A 23,826-nucleotide genomic window follows, 5' to 3' on the forward strand; every position below is an offset into this window, starting at 1 on the left:
TTAGAACTCTAATAGAAACATTCTTCTGAGAGCTTGAAAGTACATATAAATGTGTGTATACACATGAACAGATATATATACATGTATATATACACATACATGCAAAAATCTATCCAGACTGTAGGAAGAGGGGCAGTCTAGCTACCTCAATTCACTGTGTAAAGCTACTGGTGTCTCACAGCAGAAATACTGGTTTTTTTCATCTTTTCACTATGTAAGATCTGACCAGGTGATGTGTGCTATTCTTGCCCATTCCTCTCTGCTGCCTCTGCCCCCATACTTAGTATTTTGGTAACCTTTTCATAGCAATGAAAGATGCCGTTTGGGCGGTCTGTATGTGTTGTTTGCCAAAGCAAGCTGTACTTGGAGCAAGGTTAGAAGGGTATGGGGAACAGGAGAGACAAAGCAAAGGGGAGAGATTAGCTTTATTTTGAGACATGGTGGTTCCCTGTGAGAAAAGTGGTGAAGAATTGTTACGCAAATAGACTGTGGCTTCTCTGAACTAACAGATGGCTTCTGAACAAAAGCTGATGTGATACACTTTTTCAATTTTCCTCAATATTTTTTTCAATGGCAAAACAAATGATGATAACTGGGCATTCAAGGTTCAAGACAATTTTTTTTTTTTTGAGAGGAAGGTGAATTTTTGTTAAAGTGTTGCTTTGGTCCTATAACCATGCACAGAACAAATGGATGGTTACTTATATGACAAGTGTCCTTCTGTAGCCTAATGTGGATCATAGATGGGTGAGGAGAAATTTTCCCAGTGGGATGAGTTATGATGTATTATTGATCTCTCAACAATCAGAAGGCTTAATTTCTTTCTGCCAGGACAGTGGATTTCAACCTGTGGTCCCCAAGGCTGCTGGAGTTTTGTGATCTGTGCCTAAAGACTCCACAGAAGGTAAGCGAGAAAAGTAAACCTCTTGCTGGTAGGATTCAATTCCATAGCAGCTTGCACCTTTACTGGAAACTTCAGGGGGCTACAAGATTGAAAAAAAAATGTGAAAACCACTGATGAATTGTGAGAAAGCCAGTTACACCTGCCAAACAAATGTTTCTGCAGTTGAAGTAGCTACAGATTGCTGCAGTATTTTTTCCCTGCTCTACTGTTAAGGTCAGTAATTTTTTTCTTCCAACCTGTTCATTGTCATGTAATGGGAATCTTTCCTTCCCTCCCCTTTGATCTTTACCTGATCCTAGTACAGCAATGCAAGGCTGTGGTAATCTGAACACAACAGTCATGCCTTTTTATGTAAGCTCAGTGCTGAAGGGCTTGCTTAGGTGCTCACCGAGGTGTTGCAACATTATGTTGATACTTCCCCCTAAGAATAACCTGCCATGAGTTCAATGCTGGAACCAGAGTACTTTCTAATCATAACTATATAATTACATTTATATTAAAAGAGAAAGTAAGTAGTAAGCAACTTCTGGGGCAGGGTAAGACATGTCTCTAGGAAGTTGGCAGAGTGATTTAGTAGGGCCTTTTCTATAACTTAAGGAGTGATCACACAGCAGAAGTATGCATTTAAAAATAGTGCCACAGACACTGCACACAAAGATTATGTAACAGGATTTTTCTATTATAGTTACTGTGGTCTGAGTTATATTTGTTTCAAAAGACATAATCTGACATAATTCACAGCCTTGGAATGCAAAACTGATACTTGAAAAACAGTGGACAATTATTCAGCAACTTAACTGCCCAGAAAAGACTTCACAGAAAATAGTCTCTGTAATTTTAAAATTCAAACCAGTAAGAAAATAAATCTAAGGTAATGGGTCATGAGTAAGCTCTCTTTTCCGAGTGTTCTGCAAGCACAAACCTTTAGAAAGGCCCTGATGTGGGAAAACAGCTGTTGCATCAGGGATGACTGTAATTAAGGCACATCGCTGTAGGTATGTAGCAGCTGTGGTGTAGATAGGCTTTATGCTTTTATACTCGGTGCGGTTAGTTTTTCTGTATATTATTGAATATAGTAGAAGTGAATTTCTCCCTGGTTCTACCTTTTATTTATTTTTTTTTTCTTGGGGGAGGTGTGTGTATAGCTGTAGTAAGGTACATGCAAAGAAAGGGCACAAGGGAGTGCTATGTCCTAGTAACCAGCTAGGACACTAGTATTTCTGTACTTTTTCATGTCAGACTCTAAGCTTTTCCATATATTCGACTTGAAATAGTCTGTTCCTGATCTCCAGTCGCAAATAATCCTTTAATTAAAAAAAAAAAAAAGTGAACAAAGCAAAAGCCAGCCTTTGAGCTATTAAAACAGATTTTTCCTCCTTGGGGTCTAACCAAATGATCCTTTTGCTCAACACAAACATCCATGAGAAGGAGTATGAAGCTGAGCTGGGCCCCTCCTTGCTTTAGTCTGCTCAGGAGAAACGCCCATTAATTTGAAAATGAAGACTATAAAAAGCTGGGCACGTGCTTGTGGTAGGGTAATTTATTTGTTTCTTGCCACAAGAGCCTCCATACACGCTCAGAGAGCAGGGGCTGGATGTCCGGAGCCCCCCGAGATGTACCCACAGGCAGCAGGGCGCCGTTTCCTTGGGGGGGGGGGGGGAGGCAAAGGGGGGCCGCGATGCCGCTGCTCCTCCCCGCCGAGGGGCAGTTGGAGGCCTCGGGGTGGTTGTTCTGACCCCCCACTGCCGGGCAGGGCCCTTCCAGGCGCCATCCCCTCACAGAGCGGGGCGTGGGGCGGCGGCCATGGGGGCACTGCTGGGGCTGCTGGCGCTGCTGGGCCTGGCGGGGTGCCCTGCCGCCCCCCGGGACGCGCCGGGGGAGCTGCGTGTCGCGGCCACCTGGGTGACGGTGCCGCGGCAGTTGAGCCCCCGGGCCGACACCAGCCCCCCGGCCGTGTCCTACTGGCTGGAGGTAGCGGGGCGGCCGCGGGTGCTGCGCCTGCGGCCCAGGAGGGGCCTGGTCTCCCGCCCCTTCACCTTGGTCACCTACGGCAAGGACGGGGCCCGCTGGGAGGAGCACCCCTTCGTGCAGGACAACTGCTTCTACCAGGGCGAGGTGCAGGGGAGCCCCGGCTCCTTGGTGGCCCTCGGCACCTGCGGCAGGGGCCTCCACGGCGTGTTCTGGGTGGAGGATGGCACCTACGAGATCGAGCCCATCCCCGACGATCCGGCCTTCCGGCACATCCTCTACCGCATGGAGGAAGCCGGCAACCCCGCTGGCCCCACCTGCGGGCTGACCCCGGAGGAGCTGCAGCACCAAAGGGCTTTGCTGCCTTGGTTCGAGGTCCCCCGGGTGGAGGACGGGGAGAAGATGCTGAATGACTGGTGGACGCATGTCAGGTACGTGAAGATAGTCGTGGTCGTGGACAACGTGCGGTTCGTGAAGTCAGGCAGGAACGAATCCGAAGTCTTGAGACAAGTCATAGAAATCATCAACATTGGGGACTCTCTGTACGAACAGCTTTCTGTTCGGCTCTTTCTCGTGGGGCTGGAGATCTGGACCAAAAGCAACCTTATAAACATTACTAACTCTGTCAACAACGCACTTGACGACTTTAACAAATGGCGGAAGTCAGACCTGTCTCCACGGATGCGCCACGATACCGCTCACTTATTTGCATTTCAGAGCTTTGGAAATAGCCTGGGATTGGCATTTCTAGGGTCTGTGTGTAATAAGCACTGGTCAGCAGCAGTTGCTTCCTTCACTGATAGGAGGCTGTCCTCATTTATTACGACCTTTGTGCATGAGCTGGGCCATACTCTTGGGATGCGCCATGATGGAAAGGGCTGTAAATGCAGACGAAAGAGATGCATTATGTACGAAAGTGCTGTTGACACTGATGCGTTCAGCGACTGCAGTTACAAAGACTACTTTGACCTGCTTGGGCGTGGTGCCACCTGCATTAGTCAACCGCCAGCACCGGGCACCTTCTATACTATGAAGCGTGAATACTGTGGGAATAAGATAGTAGAAAGCGGAGAGCAGTGTGACTGTGGTTCAGACTCAAACTGCAGAAAGGATCCTTGTTGTCACCCGAACTGTACATTTACTGCAGGTTCAGTCTGTGCTTCTGGAAAATGCTGCAAGAGCTGTCAGGTCCTGCCAGCAGGAACGCTCTGCAGAGCAAGTACTGGTGACTGTGACCTGCCAGAGTACTGCAATGGGACTTCCCCTCGGTGCCCGCTGGATGTGTACGTACAAGATGGAACCCCTTGCAAAGACAGTGCTTATTGCTATCGAGGAAAATGTCCTTCCCACAGGAAACTCTGCCAGCATCTCTTTGGCAAACAAGCCAGGGCTGCTCCTTTAGAATGCTTCAAAGCCGTGAATACTCGAGGTGACCGGTTTGGGAATTGTGGTATTCGTAACAATATCCATTTTACAAAATGCAGGATTGAGAATGTCTTATGTGGTAGGATCCAGTGTGAAAACATACACAAGTTGCCTTTCTTGCAGAACCACGTAACTCTAGTCCAAACCCCTGTTGGAGATAAAAAGTGTTGGGGTTTCGACTACCATGTAGGGATACCAGTAGCTGATGTAGGAGCTGTGGAAGAAGGCACGCCATGTGGTAGTGATATGCTTTGTATCAACAAGACATGTACCAGCGTATCACTGCTGAACTATGACTGTAACATGACAAAGTGTCATGACAGAGGAGTGTGTAACAATCGTAAGAACTGTCACTGCAGGTATGGCTGGGCTCCTCCGTATTGTGAATGGGAAGGATTTGGAGGTAGCGTTGACAGTGGACCCCCTCCACCTAGGAAGATTTTTCAGACAGCAAAAATAGGACTAGCAATATTTAGTCTTCTCTTTCTCTGTATCCTTGGAGTAACCGTTATCGTACGTTATAAACGTGAAATAGTGGGATGGCTTAGGAGGAAAAAGGCCCATTTATGCAGAAGAAGATAGCAGTTGTTTCAAATACGAGAAGGGCCAGCAGTTCCTGAAGGAGATCACCTGCTAGTGAGTGAAAATCTACCACAAAGCACTTGCAGAAGACCAACAAGCAGTAACTCTGGATGCTCCTGAGGAAATCTTCCGAGCAGAGCCAGCTGATAACTCATCAGAATGATTCAACACATTCTGAATAGTTCTAATCTCATGTGATATTGTTAAACGCAGAGTAAATGTTATCTTTGTTTATTTTAAGTTAATAAATGCAGGCAGTACGGCATGCTGTTCTTTGCACCTTGAGCTCTTAAGCTGAAGTAGTTAGGTAAACTGTAGGTATGGCTTTTATGCTTCATATCAACAGTTTACAAATGTAAACATCTTGAAACAGGTGTAAATACATTATTTTCTCCAATTTACTCCTTCATCTAATGCTTTCTTCAATTCAGGGAGAGAGATGGTAAGTGAACATCTTGCTTCTGTCATTCATTAATAACCAAAGAGAAAGAATTGCTCTTGCAGTCTCCATTTGATTCACATTGGTGACACACAAGCAGGCAAGAGACCCATACTGCAGTGAGATGCGGGTGTCTGTGGCATAAGCCCTTGCAACTGTTTCCAGGGTGTATCCCTTCAGGAGGGAGGCAGATCAGAGGGAACAGAGTCTTCATTTTGTGGGACAGTGGAGAAGTATTACCCGGATCACACCTGTAAGCATTACATTTCTGAACCATCAGAATGTCAATGTAGTGACACCAAACCTGACATCTCACAAGAATAACTTGTCTTTTTTTTCTGGAAACTTTGCAGTGCCTTGACTGCTGTGTTCTTCTGAGGAGTGCAGTGTATTTTATTGTCACTAAGAGGAGCTACCTGTGAGGTTGCACAAGTTAACCGAATTTCTAAAATACTTGGAACTATTCTGCAAGTCTCTCACCACCCTGAAATCCTGCAATATTTGATAGATGGTTTATTTAACTATCTCAGGGGAGTTCTCTTGGTTTAGTATGTGATTGCTTCTTAAGCTGAATGCGTCCTTGCAGCTCTACAGAGTGCCACACAGAAACATTGCATTTTTAATTTTTTAGTATGAGATAAAATATGTCTAACATGAAAAAATACAAGGGATGTGGAAATACCATTCAGTAAGTTTTATTATTTATATTATAGTAGTGACTAGGTCTTTCAACCAGAGGAGTCTGTAGTGTAGGTTCACAGTGAAAACTTTAAAGGACTGGTGTTTCTAGATTAAGGGATACAATGCACTTGTCTGCTTCCAAAAGAATTATTTGTATTTGGAAAGCAAAGACCACATTTTTAGCAAACATTCTTTAAAGATAGGGTGAGTACCCCAACACTTGTAACATTTGGGGAGATGGATGTTGGTCACTCTATAAATGACAACAGTAAAACTTTTGCTGCCTCCCAAGTATCACATTTATTTTTTTAGAATACACATTTTCCTGTACTTTTTGGGGTTTTTTAAATGATTGTGTTCTGCATCCACAAAGGGCTGGTTATGTTATGGTTGGATGTGAAATACAAAGACTGGGATTCACAGTTCTTCATGCCTTTTTGTCTAAAGCAAAAGGGTCCTTAAATTATCTGTATTTATCTGGGGAAAGGAGTCTTGATGCAACATGGATGGTTTTCATTACATGAAGAAAACTTAATCCTGTGTTTACGTCAAGACAGCTGCCCCTTGACTAACACCACAAATTTATTCCTTATAACCAGAGGCCTTTTTTTGGTGGTGTTGGGGAAGAGGGTTTTTGTTTTGTTTTTGTTTGTTATTTCTCTGAGGGGGAAAAAAAAATTTTAATTCAGGTATGAGAAGCAAAGGATATGTGACCAAGGGGGATGTGGATCAGGTGAAAGATGGAGATAAAAAGTAACACAAGCACTACACCCAGCACCTTCCAAGTAACTATGCACAACTGATAAGCATTGGTAGACTTTTTTTATTTTGCTTTTTAAATACATAAGCATCAATGGCAGAAGTCTCAGGCCGCCAGCTTGATGGCCTGCTGTTGTTGATTGATAGTATCCCATAAATTGCTGATCTGCTGAGACCAGAGAAACACTTACAGAATCAGAGAGTTCTTATTTACAGACCTGCATACTGAAGAGAGGTATAAATGAAAGCACAGTTTAGGTTAGAAAGCTTACTTGCAAATGCAGTTTTGGAAGAACAGTAAAATGCTGTAGCTTCCATTTTTCTCTGTGCTTAAAGATAGATCTAAAAAAACCCATGACTTTTAATTGGGAGGAGGGTTTCAGCAAGCTTTAGACAGGAGTATTTCTATATGCTTCTGTTTAGGCCACGTGAGGAAGACAAACATGATTCCCAACAAACCTAGTGTAAGTTTTATAAAATATGTGAGCTCCCTTGACAAGGTTTTTTCCTTGAAAATACTGTTCCTGATTTCACCACAGCAGCAAATAACTTGCTATTTCTGGTGGTTTGTGAGAAATGTCTCACTACTCTGTTGTGGTATGAAGGTGCAAGTCTAAGTTAAGTCCTAATCTTTCTGGTTCCACCCCCCTCTTTTTTTTTTCTCCTAGTTTTAATTGCCTTTTTAAATCTTTTAAATGGATACAAGAACTTGGCTAATGTATAAGGCACTCGAATGTGGAAAAGGCAGCCTCCAAATGCTGCTGCAGCGTCTCCCAAAAGATGCAGATCAGTCTAGTACTGGAAATAGTGCTTGAGGGAAGTGACTGAAGACATGTGAAATGGTCTGTGCCAGTGCAGCAAGGTGTCAAGTCTTAGGAAGCTGTTAACAGGTGGGTGGAGCTGCCTAGGAGTAATCTACAACAATGATTTACATGTTTCTTGTTTGAAATCTCTTCCTGGCTAAACAAGACTTCTAACTGTGGTATTAAGAGTTTTTTGTTTTTTTTTTAATCTCAGACAAATATAAAATTGTTTCTGTTCTAAGCCAAGACTCATCTGTAAAATGCATTAAAACTGCTGCTAAGGAACGCTATTTATCTTCAGGGAGTTTGCCAAGTACTGTATTAGCAGAACCTGAGTTTGGAGGAAAAATAATTGATAGCCATTTGTGAAAGTTTTGCTTTCTAGTCTTCTTAATCATTGGCAAAAAAATAAGTACAGGTATCCAGGGCAACATAAGTGGGAACTGGACTGAAACAGGTGTGAAACTGAATGCTGTGCTTAATGGTTTAAGAGGTCCTGTGATAGACAAGTCATGGTTTTGCTCATCGCTGCAGGTGTAACTGGGCCTTGAATACCTGTTTCCCACCTCTGGAGCAAGTGTTCTAACACTCAGTTTAGCAGTAAGCATTAATGTTGTAGCATTAAGGTGTGTGGCAGGCTCATTCTCTAATCCAGAGGTCCAGCACCCAGACTGCCTCTCCCTCTTAAATTCAGGAATCCAAAAGTGCAGATAATCTTGGAATGAGTGCAGTCAAAAATACTTGTTATCTGTACTGCAGTACTGAACTGACAACTTGGTAGTCTAACAGTGAAGACTGGTCCTGGTCCTCGTTTTCATCAGAAAAACTCCTACAGTGTGTAGATGTTACTGTCTTAATAGTGCCAAGCAGTTAGGTGATTAAATTGCACCGGGCCCTGTTAATTGTTCCCTGTTGTCATTATCTGTATTATCACACTTGCAGCATGTGCCGAGATACATAAGGATAAAGTTTAATAAGGAAACAAACAGGGATAAAATTTGCCTTGCTTTTTCCCAATAATCTGTCGGTTCAAGAACTCCATGAGGTAGAAGAGTCCCAGGTTCAAGTGGCTCCCCTGTTAAGACAGAAAGCTGAACTACTTTGCCTTTTATTGCTAGGTAATTATCTGCTCAGTAGAGTTTTGAGGAAATTTCCCAAATCCCCAAACCGAACACCTCCTACAGGACAGAGTAAAGTATTTACTGTTCCCAGCGGCGGTGGCCGGCACAGCGGTTCTCTCTGTGCTCGCTAGCTGTGGTTCTGAACCAAAGGCTACCGCCGTGTTGTATCGCAGGGTAACAAGGCGTCGGCACGGCCGCTCCCTGCATCGGGCGTTTGCTTCTGCCCGCCCGTCTCTGACCTGCTGTTCAGTTTGGTGCGCGGCCGGCTGAACGGGCGGGGAGAGGGTCACACATCCCACCCTTTTACTGCTACGCCCCCCCCAGCAAACTCTCACCCGCTCCTTCACCTTCACGAGAAACACGCCTGCTGCCTGGGGAGGGAGCGAAGCGGGGCCAGGCAGAGGCGCTGGGCCGGGGCCGGGCAGGAGGACGCGGTGTTGTGCCCCCCAGGCCCCCCGCTCCCCCTCCGCCCCTGCGGCCAGAGCCCGCTCGGGGGGGCGGCCGGCGGGAGAAGCCCCTCTCAGCTCAGCCCCAGCGCCGTCCCGCTCCGCGGGCGCAGCGCTCCCCAGGGCACGGCCGCGGCGAGGGCAGAGGCCGGCGCCGGGCCCCGCCGCTGCTCCCCAGGCCCGGGTGCCCGCGGCGAGCCGATCCGGCGGCGGGGCCCCGGCCCCGGGCGGCGCGGCGCGGCCGCCGACTACAACTCCCAGCGCTCCGCGGCGCGGCCCTGCGGCGGCCGAGGAAACGAAAGCGGGCTGTCCCGGCAGCCGACTTCACCTTCAGGCCGCAGCATGAACGGCAGCGTGGCGGGCGGCGGCGGCGGCTTTTCCGAGGAGGTGATCAGCCTCACCCGCAGACCCTCCGGTAAGGCGGCGGCGGCCGCCCCTCGCCGGGCCCGGGGCGCCTCCCGGGCCGCGGCTGCCGCGCCGAGGCCTGCGGGGGGTGGGGTGGGGGGGGCGGGAGGGTCCCGGCGGCGAGCGCAGGGCCCGCTCCCGGCCCCCACGGCCGCGGCGGGTAACGCTGCTGCGGGAAATGCGCGTGAGCTGCGTGGGGGAGAGCAGGCTGGGCCAGGCTTTGTCTGCGGTGGGAGCCGCGGCTGCGGCTGGTGTCTGGGGTGGAACACCCCGCGTCCGGTTTCCCCAGGGTTCGCCGTTGCCGGCGCGGCTCCTCTTGCTTTGCAGCCAGGTGGCAGGTGCTCACCCCTCAGCCGCGTTGGATACCCCGAATTAGGGGGCTCTTTCTGAAAAATGTTAGTCGGAGTGACCGTACCCTGGACTGTCAAATTCGTGTCAACTGTTCGGGGTAGCACCAGATTGGGCTTTGGGGTTACGAGTGGGAGCAGCACAGGCTGGGAGGGTGGGGGAGCAGGGCAGCCAGCGGGGCACTTGTTTGGCTTTGCTTGTCCTGCCACAGCAGCGTGTGCTCTCGTGGAGGCCTGCAGATGCCTGTCCACCCTCATACTGTTACGGGATTTATGGTGCCATTCAAATCGCGCTGTCAGAAGCGCGGCAAGTGAGCACCAAATGTACGGCTCTGGAGCAAAATACCGGCTCCGAGGAACCGCGGGCTCTAGAGAGGTTTTGGAGCTAGGGCTGTACTTTGGGCTGCGAGGCCTTCTCTTTAATTAAAACAAGCACGAAGGAAAATGTCGCAGCCCTTCTGTCCGCACAACTGCTGGGTGCGGCTGCTGGCTGGCCTTGGCTACGTCCCCGTCCCCCCCCCAGGACCTGCAGCACCCACGTTGTTGGCATATGTGCCATTTTCCTTTCTCCAGGGTGAAGGTTGTGCCTGTGCGGGGCTGGGGTCAGTCCTGGCCCCCATGCCAGCTACTGCAACCTGAAGGGCGAGCCCTCTGCTCCCTCACTTGCCGGAGTGGCCACTGCTCTGAAACCTGCGTAGCCCTGCCTGCACAGCCACCAGCTCAAACTAATGAAGCCATGCTTGTCAGTGACAGTTGCTTGCTAAATGAGGCTGTTTCTGATGGGAAAGCTGTTTCCATACATTTGGGAACCTGAAATTTTGAGGCAGGTGGAGGGGGATGTTGAGAGGTCTTGAATGTGGCCACAGCAGTTTAAATCAGATTACCATGAGCAATATTTGTCCCATTGTTAAGATGGGCTGTGTATTTTTAGAGTCGTTTGACTTGAAGGTCCTATAGCCCCTTATGACCTTGATGCATTTACCATGTGAATTATTATTCATTTTTGTGGAAGGAACAAAATGCTGTTATCTGTAAAGTACAGTGTAATCCCTTAATCTCTCTAATCAGAGTTTTGACTGCAATTTTTTAAAATAGGTCTGATGCTGTACATCTCTGGCAAAAGTTTGCTAAGGAGGTGAATGTATTTACAGTGGCAAAACAGTGTGTGTATATCTTCTTTTTCAAATTTTCTTCTGAAGTACTAGGCTGAAATTAGGCAGAAAAATCTGGTTTTATGGAAAAGTAAGTAACTTAATTGTTTCAATTTGCAATATTGTTCAATCTCTCTTTTCCCAATCATGATTTTTTTAAAATGCCTTTTTGAGTGACTTTTCAAGTTTCAGGAGGGTAAATGAGGCATAGGGAGGGTCAGAAGTTTAGCCTCGAGCCTACTCTTAAAGCTCTGTCATTCCACTTCTGGTCTCTTCTAGACAAGGGATTTAGTGCCATGTGCTCTCTCCTCCTTGCTGCTTTTCTCCCAGTTGTGCTGTATCTCTTTCTATGGCTGCATGAACTGGATGCAGGGAGAATAGCAGAGAGCTCCAGGGATAGTAGGGAAGATATTTTTAGCCAGAGTGGAAGTTTTAAGTGCTGGGGAGGAAAGACATGGTGAAAGAGCCGTGTGAATACTTAACTTTGTGTAGCTGCTTCTTTTTGTCACGAAGATCTGTTCCTATCTCAAGTTGCCTCTGCTGCTGAAAGCTGTGACTTCTGATTATTTTTCCAATCATTGGTGAAAACTTGCAAAATGGATCCTTTTTTTTCATATATATATTTGGGGTTTTTTAAATGTGTGAGAGAGAATAAATGTATTCTGAAACTCTGATTCTTCTTCCTGTTTTTTTTTAATAAGTGTTGATTAAACCTTATACTTTCTGTAGGATTGTTTCCCCCTGTTCCCAGGTTATTGGCTTCATGGCAAATAATTTGTAGGTTTGTGGATTATTTTTTTTATTTTTTAATTTTTTTTTTAGTTCCCATAGAACGGTGTGTTACCATGCACAACTGTCCGTTCTTGGAATAGATATTAGTCTAGGTGAAATGTCAGTGTTTCTTCAGTCTGTTGCTGCTTCCATTTTCTTCCTCATTTCTCTAAATCTGCCAGGAAGGGGAAAGAAAAAAAATAGGCGTGGCGCGACTGCTGTTAATATTTCTTTTCTTCCCAGCTATAGATGCACACTTAAAATAGCATGACTCATCTTGTATATCCTTTGATCTCCTATGACTGATTCAAAATGCTGCTTCCCAGCAGGCACAAAGTGGTTTTACTTTCATTTGCAACTCTCCTTCTCAGTTTCTAGTCCCAACTTTGAGAGCAGGTAAGAAAGAAACAGAAAATAAACCAGACTGGCTGAACGTGGGGAGAATTTGCCTTCAGTTGTTCTTGACAGTAGGTTTTGGATGATTGGTTTATGTCAGAAAAAAAAGGTTTTGTTTTTCTCTATTTACTTTGATTGTATATTTTTATTATTATTATTATTATTATTGATTTTTTTTTTTTTGCATTACAATCCTCTTCTTAGGAAGTCTTTCCCATCCTATGTCACATATTATTATTGACAGAGAAACTTAGCTGCATGTGCAGTGGGGAATGTGCTCTCATAACCTATGGTTTTACAGATTTTGAATTCAGTCTGTTCTTCTGCATTTCTGTGAAACAAGAAGTCTTAATCTTTAACTGAACTTTAATCCAGCAGCTGGTTCCAGCTAGAGATCTGTAATCAAGGCTTACTTTAAAAAACAATATGAAACATAACAAAAATGTGAAGTGGACGTCAGTTCTGTTTAATGTATGTGTATTCCTTCTTGTTTTCCTTTCAATCTGAGAACTTTTGTCTTTGTTTCCTGTTGTGTTTTGAATTCCTGAAACAGAACAAAGTGATTACATACAATATGAAGTAGCTGCCTTGAAGCTTATCTTATTTTTGGAGGTGAAGGATGCCTGTTCCAGCTCCCGAGATGTGGAAGGGGAGCCTTCTGAGCTCTGGGTGCCCTCCAGCTGGTGACACAGCTCTGCTTGCCTGTTTCCTCATCTGTAGACAGGGTCCAATGCTCCTTGCCTTTCCTCACTCTGTTTCCCAGCTCTTGATATGCTTGTCAGGCATGATTTCTTGTTGCTCAAAGGTAATGATTTACCCTAGCCTCCTGTGAAAAGCAGAATGCTTTCCTTTCGTGCTGTGCTGAAGAGGCGTATTCCTGCTGAGGACTGAATCAGCATCTCAGAAATGATGGCCTGTCCCTCAGTATTCCCCAACACCCCCCTGAAAACAGCTCATGGATGCTTTAGGAAATGAAACATCTGGGCCCTCAGGCATTCATTGTCTCTCCTCTGCTTTCAAGGCCAGTTTCATGAGAATAACTTTTCTAGACAGTGATGGTTGGAAAGGATGATGCAGTTTTGTGTGCTGTGAGTTTTAGTATGGTGGAGAAAACAGGACAACGTGGGAGGGTACACTCCCCAACAACAGCAAGAGCGCCTGGAGCTTTGAGCTTTTTCTCATCAGCTTTCTCTTTGGCTTACCTTAGGGCTGGGCTTCAACATTGTTGGTGGGACAGATCAGCAGTACATTTCCAATGACAGCAGCATCTATGTCAGCCGGATCAAAAAGGATGGGGCAGCTTACCTTGATGGCCGATTACAAGAAGGAGATAAAATTTTAGCGGTAAGCCCTTTCTTCTGTCGCCCCGTGTGTTCTTGAAATGCTGTGATCAGCGATGTGATAGAAGATGTAGGTTGGCCATTGCAGTGCACAGAGAGGAAGGATGTGATGAATGCAAATAGATGATGCTGAGCAGATGCCATGGAGGAGCTGCCTTGGGGGTCTGGGGAGAGCTTTGAGCACCAGGGAGATGAGTGCCTCGGTACGTGGGCCCATCTCTTCTGCCTTGATTTGTTTCAGAAGTGCTCCTTGGTGCTGCGGTTGTATTTCCTCAGTGACTTGCTTCCCTAAGGTTTCAGAATCCATCAGACCTTTTCTTGCTCACAGTGGATCATCATTTACACACGTGCAAATAAAGGTCTTCCATCTCCTAAGTTTTCAGTTTTTGACTGATAGTCTGTGATTACTGATCCTTTTGCTCAGGGGCATTTTTTGGCTATAGTACTCCTAGGCCATAAAACTATTTCCATTCACCAGGAACAATACAGGCTGTTTCTCCTTTTTAGAAGAGTGTTTTAAAGTGTCCAAGGTTCAATCTCACTGGTTCTTCAGACAGCTGGCAATCATACAAGACAATACGCTTTACAAAGTGATGAGGGAGGAAGTAGCATCTCCTAGTGTGATATGTGATCTTTTAATACTCCTTGATTTTATTTTATACTTGCTTATTATGTTTCACATGTAATCTTTTTAGCCTCCATAGAGTGCCTTGCACTAGTTGGAGGCTATTATTGATCCAGAAAATGATACTAAGTCAAACGGAGAATATTATTCTCTCTTTTCTTGACAGTTTAATATTTATGTACTTGTGTTTGGGCAGGCTAAATATCAAGAGAAGGGGAAGCACTGGATGTGATCTCAGGGGATACAATTAGGGGTAATGGGAATAAAAAAGAAAAATTAGGATAAATATCATCAGTTAGTGAATGAAATCAAGTAAGTTATAAAAGCTTCTGCCATGAGATAGTATTTCAAATTAAGAAAAATCCTAGCACTTTCAAGTGGATGCCAATGTATATGTAAGTGTTTTGTTTTATTACATCAGTGTGCTTTTAAAGATGTTACAACACTCCTCTTTCAAACAGAAAGGTTTCAGAGGTAGACCAACAGATGGAACAATGTGGGAAAGAGACTCATAATAGTAATTTTGCTGTAGCTGCTCTTTTATTTTCATTAGCTGTCAGAATTACAGCTTTGATTTGTTTCCAGTAAAGCAACAGTGTAAGAAGCTGCTGTTGACACAACTGTCATTTTATATTCTGATTTTGCTTCTAGGTAGTTTTTTTCAGTACCTCTGTGTTTTGGCTTGGAGTTTTTCATGTTATCTATCAACATATGAAAATACATCTGTAGTATGAATGGATGAATATGGATCTTGCTGATTATAATATCAGGCCCCAAATGCAGGATTTTGTGCAAGAAGAAGATCTGTATTGCCTATCTTTCCTATGTTAGTCTGCACCATTGAAAATTTGCCTTTTGCCCTTCAGCAACTGTTTCTCCTTTTCCTTTTTCACTAGGTCAATGGCAGAGACTTGAAGGATCTGCGGCACAAGGATGCTGTGGAACTCTTCAGGAATGCAGGCTATGATGTATCTCTGAAGATTCAGCGCAGGGTATGTTTTACCTGTTTCTTAGGGTTATTTCTGGCTCAGTTTAGACTGGTTTCCATGATTGATAGCTCTCTATTTCATGAGGCAGAAAAATACCATGTTGGGGTAGTTAGTGTGAATTATGCATATAAAGATTTTATTTGAACTATGTCCTTCTCTACTTGACCACAGCTGTAATCATCTGTACATTACTTGTCTGTAACAGCATCAGTGAAGAGGTGAGTTTGGGGAAGTTCCCACATCTCTCTTTTGCTGGACTGTGATGTGTTTTCTCACAGATCTCCATCCTCAGAGGCAAAGGTTTGTCTCTGAAGACAGAATCTCAGGTTCTCCAGTTTTGATTCAGAAGCCAGAATCTTACTGAAGACAAAACTTCCCTCTTGTTTCAGAGGATATCACTCATGTTATCACTGAGATGTGTGTGCAGCCCACTACTGCAAGAAAGACATTGAGGTGCTGGATCGTGTCCAAAGAAGGGCAACGAAGCTGGTGAAGGGTCTAGAGCACAGGTCTTATGAGGAGCAGCTGAGGGAACTGGGGGTGTTTAGCCTGGAGAAAAGGAGGCTGAGGGGAGACCTTATTACTCTCTACAGCAACCAGAAAGGAGGTTGTAGTGAGGTGAGTGTTGGTCTGTTCTCCCAAGTAACAAGTGATAGGACAAGAAGAAATGGCTTCAGGTTGAACCAGGGGAGGTTTAGATTGGACATCAGGAAAAATTTCTTCACCAGAAGGGTTGTCAGGCATTGGAACAGGCTGTCCAGGGAAGCGGTTGAGTCACCATCCCTGGAGGTATTTAAAAAGTGTGTAGATGTGATGCTTAGGGACATGGTGTAGTGGTGGACTTGGCAGTGCTAGGTTTACGGTTGGACTCAATGATCTTAAAGGTAATTTCCAACCTAAACAATTCTACAAATATCTGAAATTTGGGCTGCTGTACTTTAAATTTACTGGCCCCATTTTGAATACAGAAAGAGAGGAATCTGTAATGCGCTGTTGTAATTCGAACGTCCCTGGCTAGCACTGAAGTTGACAAAGGAAATACTGATCAGCCTGCTGGTGGGGAGAGGTCAGTTGAGGCCCCTTTTCTACACCCTTACAAAAGGAGTAAATCTTCTGAACCAGTGTACAGGGCAGGTAAGAAAAACAGAATTAGTGATGCCCTTTTCCTGATAAAGACACCAAGAAATAGCGTGGTTGGAAGTGCCTCAAGGCATGACTGGGTATGTGTGTGTCATTGCTTCTGCTGTATGAGATGTACCCAGCGCCAGCTGTTAGAGTCCTAGATTACAAAGTGTTAGAGGAATGTGAAGGTGCCTGGTAGTGACTGGGTACCCTGCAGTTAAAGCTCAGTCCATCCACAGCTGTTCTAACCCTTCCATGTGTGGAGTGTACAGGTACCTGGGAAACCATCTTGCACAGCCTTACAGAGCCACCAGGTCCTCACACGGAACGGGGGGCTCTCCTGTGATGGGCTCTGACACAAATACTTTTTTTTTTCCTTGTAGTTGCAGCCACAAAATGGCCCTGTGGGTCATCAAGGCGATGGAGAATCAGGTGGGCTTCCTCTAGCAGCCATTCTTGTGCCAGGCCTGGCGCTTGCTGCAGCAGCGGTCTGGATCTTGCTGAGGTATCGACAGCGGATGTGAAGAGTTCACGTTCTGGATATCACTGCGTATTTTACACAGCTATGATGTAATTTAAAGATAGAGAATCAACGATCTTATCACAGACTGATGTCAGAAAGGATCATTGCCTATCATAAAGCTGCTGCTGATGTTCTTTATGTATTGATTTTGTTGTAGGGTGGATGGAAGCAGAGAGGAAAAGGGGAAGGGAGGTGACTGTTCTCATGTATAAAGTGGGATAGCTGTTATCTTGACTAATCGGAGGAGGTTTTGCCATCCTCCTTTATTTTGCACCAGGAACTTTCAAACACACTCAACTATTCTATGTTTTAAGATGTGACTTTTGGTTAAAGGGAGTGGGGGCTGGGGTAGTTTAAAATCAAAAACATTTACTAAAGGCTTTGCCTTATTTCCACTGAATTTTTCTTGAAATTAATGATCCCTGTCTAAACCATGAATAAAGAGAAGCAATGTGGAGGGTATATTATTTTTTCCATTGAATTTTTGTTGGTGGTTGATAATTAAATGCCTTAAGAAAAATGTATAAAATGCAATCTGTGGTTTTGCAGGTAAAATCATCAGTGTAGCTGCTGATCTAACAGTAATATGCAGTACTGGTGAGGTATTCTACTAGTTCTGGAAAGACAGAAGATAATCTGTTGCTAGAAAAAGACTTTGTCAGAATGACTGTTCATTCTTGGGTCGGAATTGTAAGAGAAAGCTTTACACAAAATGCTAGCATACCAGAGAGAGACAGGCAGACAATTGAAACACAAGGATGAGCAGTGGCAAGAGATCTGGGCATGCTGAAGCTGCAGAAGAGTCTTTAAATCAGTAAAGAAGCAATTGTCCCTCCATTTGTCAAGTGGGTTGAAGTCTGTGTCTCTCAGGTTAAAGGTCTGTTTTGGGGTTTATTTTTTGTGTGGGGAATACTATAGATAAAGTTTTCTGTAGCAGCTAACTTGCTCTCTGCAATCAGAAAATCTTACGATGATTGAAAGGGAGAAGCCAAGAGCAGGCTGGGGTTGTCCTGGCTAGTGCTTGTTTGTGAAGACTGATGTGATGTTCAGGAGATAGACTGGCGGGTGCAAGGCAGGGTAAGGCTTAGCCAGTAAAACCAAAGGGAGAGACGCTGGCTCTGGAAAGCATGTTGCTGAATTTACCTGCAGGGTCTCATCTCCTCACTGTGATTTGAATAGTTTTAAATGCCCCAGCTGACATGAGCTCTGTGGGGTAAGACCTGTTTCTCTTGTCTCCAAGAAATCAATGTGTTTTGTTTTTTTTTGTAAAAGAAAAGCAAAATTCATGGTCTGGTCTGTATGATGCCAAAAAAAATCACATATGCAATATATGTATTCAAACAAAGAAAAACTGATGTCTGGACGCTTTACTTATCTATATTCTTTGTTATTCTAGTTGAACACTGCTGATGTATTTGGAATTGTTGTGTGTTTGCTCAGGGCTGTGTTCCTGCTGTCTGCTGGAGATAGAAGTGGTATGCTGTTACACGTGACGTTCCTAAATCACAACGGAGTTTCAGAGCACTGAGACCACATGAAATCTTGCTTTGGCCTATACACTGCTCTAGTGTAAGGGGAAGAGGACACAGCAGGAATTTTGCTCAGTGTTCTTAGGGGACTTTGGGAAGAGACTTGAGGTTTGGTGAATGGGTACTGGTGTTGGATGGCTTGGGCTGATGCACGCAGTGACTTGCCTCGGCCTGCAAACCAGTTACACCTGATGGCAGAAGGGCTGCTGATCGGAGAGATCTTTGCAGATGCAGCATGAACCATCTTGCTTGGCTGTGACCTGCTCTGAGTATCTGGCTGTGGTGTCCACGTGGAGTGTATTAAGATGGATTATGAGAAGTTGATGCCGTTGTATCACAGCCATCAGAATAAAAATGCAGACAGTAAATAAAAGGTCTGTCTGGGACAAACCTCTTGTTAGCCCTTGCCTGAGTCGAGTTTCAGTGAGAGGGAGTATGTGGAACAGGCTAGGAGGATGAGGATTTGGGGGAGTGGTTAGTTTTACTCATTTCCCGTTGAAGTAAGCAGAGAAAGCAAAACCTTTGGTTTTGTTTTTTTGTTTTTTTTTTTCTTTTGGTGGTGTTTTTATCTTTCAGCTTTGGGATTTTGATACAGTTCAGACATGATTGCCACCTGTATTGCAGGCATTTTATTATGGGGGGAGGGTTATATCCAAAGTCCAAATAATTGATGTGACTTACTGAGCAAGAAAAGGCCCTTATGATGCATAGCGTTCCTCTTTTCACAATTACTGAATAATTTTAATACCACAGCATTAATCCAGTGGTTTTTCCAGAAATCTGAATAGTAGTTTTTACTGAGAATTTAAACCATCCAGTGTAACCTTCAGGAACACCTTTCTGTGTCTGCCACCTCCAAACCTCAGTGCCTGAGGAGTAGCAAACAATCCCTTTTCTAGTCCCCAACTGCCTCTTGTCCCATTTATTGACAAAATCCTTGTGGAAAATACACCTGAACCTCAAACTCTCCTATGAGCTGTGGCTCATATTACTTTCTCTCAGGAGCTGGACTGTCTCACCTAATAAACTTTGTGTGTTTTCCAAAGTCTTTTCCACTGTGTGGTTTCTATAGCCTTGAGTTTCATTTTTTACACCAAATGCTGTATATGTCTTTTCTGTCATTGCAGAAGTAGTGAATTAAAAAAACATCTAATGAGGACAGCTTCTAACTGCAAGTGATCAGAGAAAGTTTTAGCTTTTGTTACAACTTAAATGTCTGGGTTTTGAAAAAAAGATAAGCTGAAGTCTCGAAGACAAACATAAAAAAATTCAAACTTACAAATTAAAGTTAGGATGCTTTTTATAAGAACTCGTTTTCCATTAATACTGAGGACAGCTGAAACTCTTAAACCCTCATGTTTCTCTCTCGTTCTCATCTGTTCCCTCAACCTTATTGTGAACTTGCAGACCTGATGAAGCCTGGATTTTCATATCCCTAGTTTAAAGACAAATACATCTAGTTTGACTTCCTGTATATTCTAGGCATATATGTCTCACAGAGTCTCCTGAACTGTATGTGCTAATAACATTTATTTGATTTAGGCATAACAGAGAGAAAGAGCAGCCAGACTTGATCGGAAGATAGGAAGATGCACTACTTTTGGCACTTTTTAATTAAAATAAAAAACTAGAAAGGTGCGTGTGGGAGGGAAAGGTGCCTTGCTTTCAGTTTGCCTTTAGGTTCCAACAACTGGTTTGTTAGGTTGGTCTGTGCTAGATTAAAGAGGCCTCTAATAACTGATAGTCCCTCCCTGTGAGAGGATTTCTGTGTTGTAATTGCCTTCTGTCTCACGTTATTTTAAAGAAATGAAGCCACCTGAACCCTTTAAGATTCTCAGTGTAAGATACTTTCTCTCTTGGAGTAGTTTCTATGGCTTTCTGCACCATTTCCAGTGTTTCTGTATTGCTTTGTAAAACCCAGACACCCCAGCCACATACAGAGTCTCACTACTGAGAATGCCAATGCCGTATACTAGGAGATTTCCATATAATTTTTATCTGAAAACCCTTAAAATTTTTTTGGTGAGGATGCAGACACGTGCAAAGCAAATTTAAGCCAACTTCTAAGTGCTGGCTTTTCTTAAATAACTTACAAGTCTCTTAGAAGTGGTATACAGCTTCCCCCTTCTTCATTTGCTTTCTAAAGCGCCCTAAGGAATCTATAAAACCACAGAGTAAACACCATTGCCACATGAGAGGTAAATTCTCTTATTTCCAGTTTGTAGATCAAAAGAACAATCCTTTTTGGTCATAGTGTGACACCAGAAGCGAGTGTTAAGCGCCTATATATTCTGGCTTCTAAATGCTTGTCCATACCCAATGTGACCTTCATAGTGTGAGTGAAAGCGTCTTGAGTTTGCATGTTGTTGAATGACTGCATCTCCTGTTTGTATTGGCTATGTGCACTGGTTACTCTGCCATGTCTGCTGTATTATCTACCAGTCTGCTATCTCTAGCAGTGCTGGTTTTATCTTCTGCCAGATCATTGGTAAAAATACTGAATGGGGTTTAGTACAGAAACAACTTCCCCCCATGGTTATGATTTTTCAGTAACTGTTGGTATCTCCTGATTATTGGATTATTTTGTCTGTTTAACAGGTGCCTTTTGATAGTGTATAGCATTGATTTTTTTTTTAAAAAACAGGTGTATCAGCATGTTGCACAGCACTAAGTAGATTACATCTGAGTGGTCAGTAAGCTTCATCTGTTCTCTTGCTGGCAGAAGCTGATACAAGGGTAATAATCAGGCCAGGTGAGCTTTATGAGCCAGTCTTCCTCTCATCCTCTTTCCTAATATATTAATGTGGGATGGAAGTAGTTTTCCTCTACTTGGGTTGAAGGAAAGAGCAGATAACTTACTAATGGGACAGTGTCCCACAGCTTGGGGGCCCAAGAGAAGAGTATATGGAGAAGTCTGAAGGAGGGCCATAGCGATACCCTTGTCCTAAGGGTTTTCCTCATTCCTAGCTTTAGGCATCCGTGCTGCTGTGCTCGGTATGTGTCCTGTCTGGAGCTCTGCACTATCTCTCTCCATGTGCAGCTGAGGAGGACTCCAGGCTTTTCAAAGCCTCCTTGAAGAAGGATCCATGCATAATGAGAATATACGCAGGTTTAAATGAAGAGCAATGTTGTGCAGACGCAAAAAGGCTTTCCTTGTCAAGTCTGAAAGCTTTTATCCTTGCTGCTGCAGCTGTGACTGATCACAGGCAAACTTCACTGTAGAGTCTCTTACCTGGCTGCCAAAACCAACTTTCCTAGGCTGGCACTCTTAGTAAAGAAGAGTAATTGTGCTAAGTATGCAGGGTAATTATTCAAAGTGGCATGTGAATGATTTGAGATCGTTCACCAAGCTTTCACACTTGTGTTTGCATTCAAGTCTTCCAGCTGTTTCCCTTTGGTAAAGTTCTCTTCCCTCTCATTCCTCTTCACCACCTCTCAGCAGCCTAGCATTTGTGCCTGGCTTGCATTTTTTGCTGTGACACAAAGGCAATTGTCATAGAAAAATTACTGCTTTTGCTCTGGGTCGGTTGGTACTGATGTTTGTTAATTCAACTGTGTCCCCCTAGTTGCTTTGAACTAGCTATCGGACTTGGTGTTACTTACTCCTTTTCTCTTCCCTTCGGAAATTAATGTTGGCACTTAGTTCTGTGACTGCCCTCCTTCTGGCTGGCTTGCCCAGGTGTCGGATGGCAGATCACCAGAACACCAAGCACAAGCCTCTTCTCTCTCAGGTAGCGGAGACTGTACAGTCAGGGCAGTGAGGGGCTCGGATCAGCTCTGAACTGAGCCCAGAAAGCCCTTAGAGCTTCTCTCTGATTAGGTGGGCACTAGAAGCTCTTGCTGAGTATCAGTACTTTAAGCAGGATGGTCCAGTCTCTACAGCAATAAGGGCTGGATTCCAGTTTTGCGAATGCCTCTGAGGACCCGTGTTGATGTCATGACAACTCCCAGCTCCAGGCTTGTTCTTTTTGCCCTTAAGATGTGTCTGTCTCACCTTTTCAGGTTCCTGATCATGGTGATGCTGGACAAAGAGATGTTTCCAGTTGTTAGAGCGTGGCAATTCACATTAGACCTGTAACCCATCTCTGGCTGTGGGTGGCATGAGCAGGATTGGCAGATCTTAGGGCTCACCAGCCAGACGACTATGTATCCACAACTTGGGAAAGTGCAGCAGAAGTGCAGTTTATGCAAAGCATGTCATTCTTCTGCTGGGACAGAGTTTTTCCAGAGAAAGAAGATAGAAAGTCTAGCAAAGGCAAGCATAGTTTTGGAAAGACAGCTGCGCTTGTGCATAAGAGCAGGGTTGTGTATATATCCGTGGCTAACAACATCTATGGGAAAAGTTTCTGGGAGAGACTTAGAGTGGATGAGAAAAGAAGGGCTGAAGAAGACTTGTTTGTTCTTATTCATAGTGAGAGTGAGTGTGTGAGGGAAGCGTGCTCCTAAAGAAAAGGAAATGAGATTTAAAGGAGATGTGGGCTGGACCTGGTGCAGTAGGACTGCTTGGGCTGCGGTGGAGGAAGTTGGGGAACACAGCTGGGGCTGGCTGATTTAAACACAGCGTTTTGGGGAATGAAGAAGTAGCAGAGTAAGGTATAAGCCATGCTGTTTATTCATCTTTGACACTGCCACCTGCTTCAGCTACTTTAGTCAAACTAGTAAGAAGCACTTGATGAACCATTAGAGTCTACTCTGGATGTTAATAATGTTCATGCGAATAGACTAGAAGCTGTTTCTCTGAATCACTTAAAATGTAGAGTTCATAGATAGTTTTCAAGGTAGATTGCCGACATTAATTGAAGGACGTTACTGTTAAATGGGAAATAGTCTAAATTAGACAGTTCTGGGATTATTTACCATTCATTAGTGCAGGAAAATGATTGGGTTCTTGAAGGTGTTTTTAAGTTTAGAATGATTAAGATACTAGCAATCTGGTGCTAAAAGTTGTTAGCATGGGGATTCCCAAGTGGAACTGGAGACAGTATGAAAGAAATTACTTGATTAACTGGTGGAATATTTGCTGTCTCACTTAAGTACATAGGCTGTATGGGAGTCCAAGCGGAACACATGAAACAATGAGTCTGCAGTCACCCCAAATGGTCTTTTGCATTCATTGCTCCTCAGCATGTTTTAGTAAACTTCTAAATCACTGAAACAAAAAAACATTGAAGGAAAGGGGATAAAAGAATTGTAATATTCAGGGCTTCTTGAACTTCCTTCTTTCTAAATATAGCAAGTATATTACAAAGTTTGGAAAAATAGTTCAGAAATTTAATTTTAAAAGGTGAATAATAATCCATGATTATGTGGATTTTTTTTTTTTCCTTTCATTGTGTAAATAATACTCTTCAGAAGGGTTTCTAGCGAATTTATAGAAGACTTTATGCAGTTCTGCTTATGCTCCCCGACAGGCTGTTGTCAGTCAATGCACAAAAAGGCACGTTGGTCACACACTGGCAGAGATAATACCTTTGGCTGTAAAGTGCTCCTGTACAGGGGA

The 23,826-nt window shown here is 44.2% G+C and overlaps 2 protein-coding genes across 2 annotated transcripts; both read left to right on the top strand.

Annotated features, from left to right (window-relative positions):
- The first annotated feature begins 2,707 nt into the window (after positions 1-2,707).
- LOC104368822 (disintegrin and metalloproteinase domain-containing protein 20-like) lies at positions 2,708-4,934 on the top strand. Its single transcript, XM_009976215.3, is given in 2 exon segments — positions 2,708-4,849; positions 4,851-4,934. Coding segments are annotated over 2 exon segments (2,226 nt in total).
- Positions 4,935-8,868: 3,934 nt separating this feature from the next.
- LOC104359926 (synaptojanin-2-binding protein) lies at positions 8,869-19,371 on the top strand. The gene is made up of 4 exons (XM_032984745.2): positions 8,869-9,543; positions 13,406-13,542; positions 15,060-15,155; positions 16,658-19,371. Exons 1-4 carry the CDS (start codon positions 9,471-9,473, stop codon positions 16,796-16,798), a joined length of 447 nt encoding a protein of 148 aa, XP_032840636.2. The 5' UTR covers positions 8,869-9,470; the 3' UTR covers positions 16,799-19,371.
- The last annotated feature ends 4,455 nt before the right edge of the window (positions 19,372-23,826 follow it).

This window comes from Tyto alba, unplaced genomic scaffold (assembly GCF_018691265.1).
Source record: "Tyto alba isolate M040663 unplaced genomic scaffold, T.alba_DEE_v4.0 Super-Scaffold_18, whole genome shotgun sequence".
Classification (NCBI taxonomy): Eukaryota; Metazoa; Chordata; class Aves; order Strigiformes; family Tytonidae; genus Tyto; species Tyto alba.

Coding starts and splice junctions, on each gene's coding strand:
- LOC104359926 (XM_032984745.2), top strand. CDS start 9,471: ATGAACGGCAGCGTGGCGGGCGGCGGCGGCGGCTTTTCCGAGGAGGTG. Junction 9,544..13,405: donor CCTCACCCGCAGACCCTCCG/GTAAGGCGGCGG, acceptor GGCTTACCTTAG/GGCTGGGCTTCAACATTGTT. Junction 15,156..16,657: donor CTCTGAAGATTCAGCGCAGG/GTATGTTTTACC, acceptor TTTTCCTTGTAG/TTGCAGCCACAAAATGGCCC.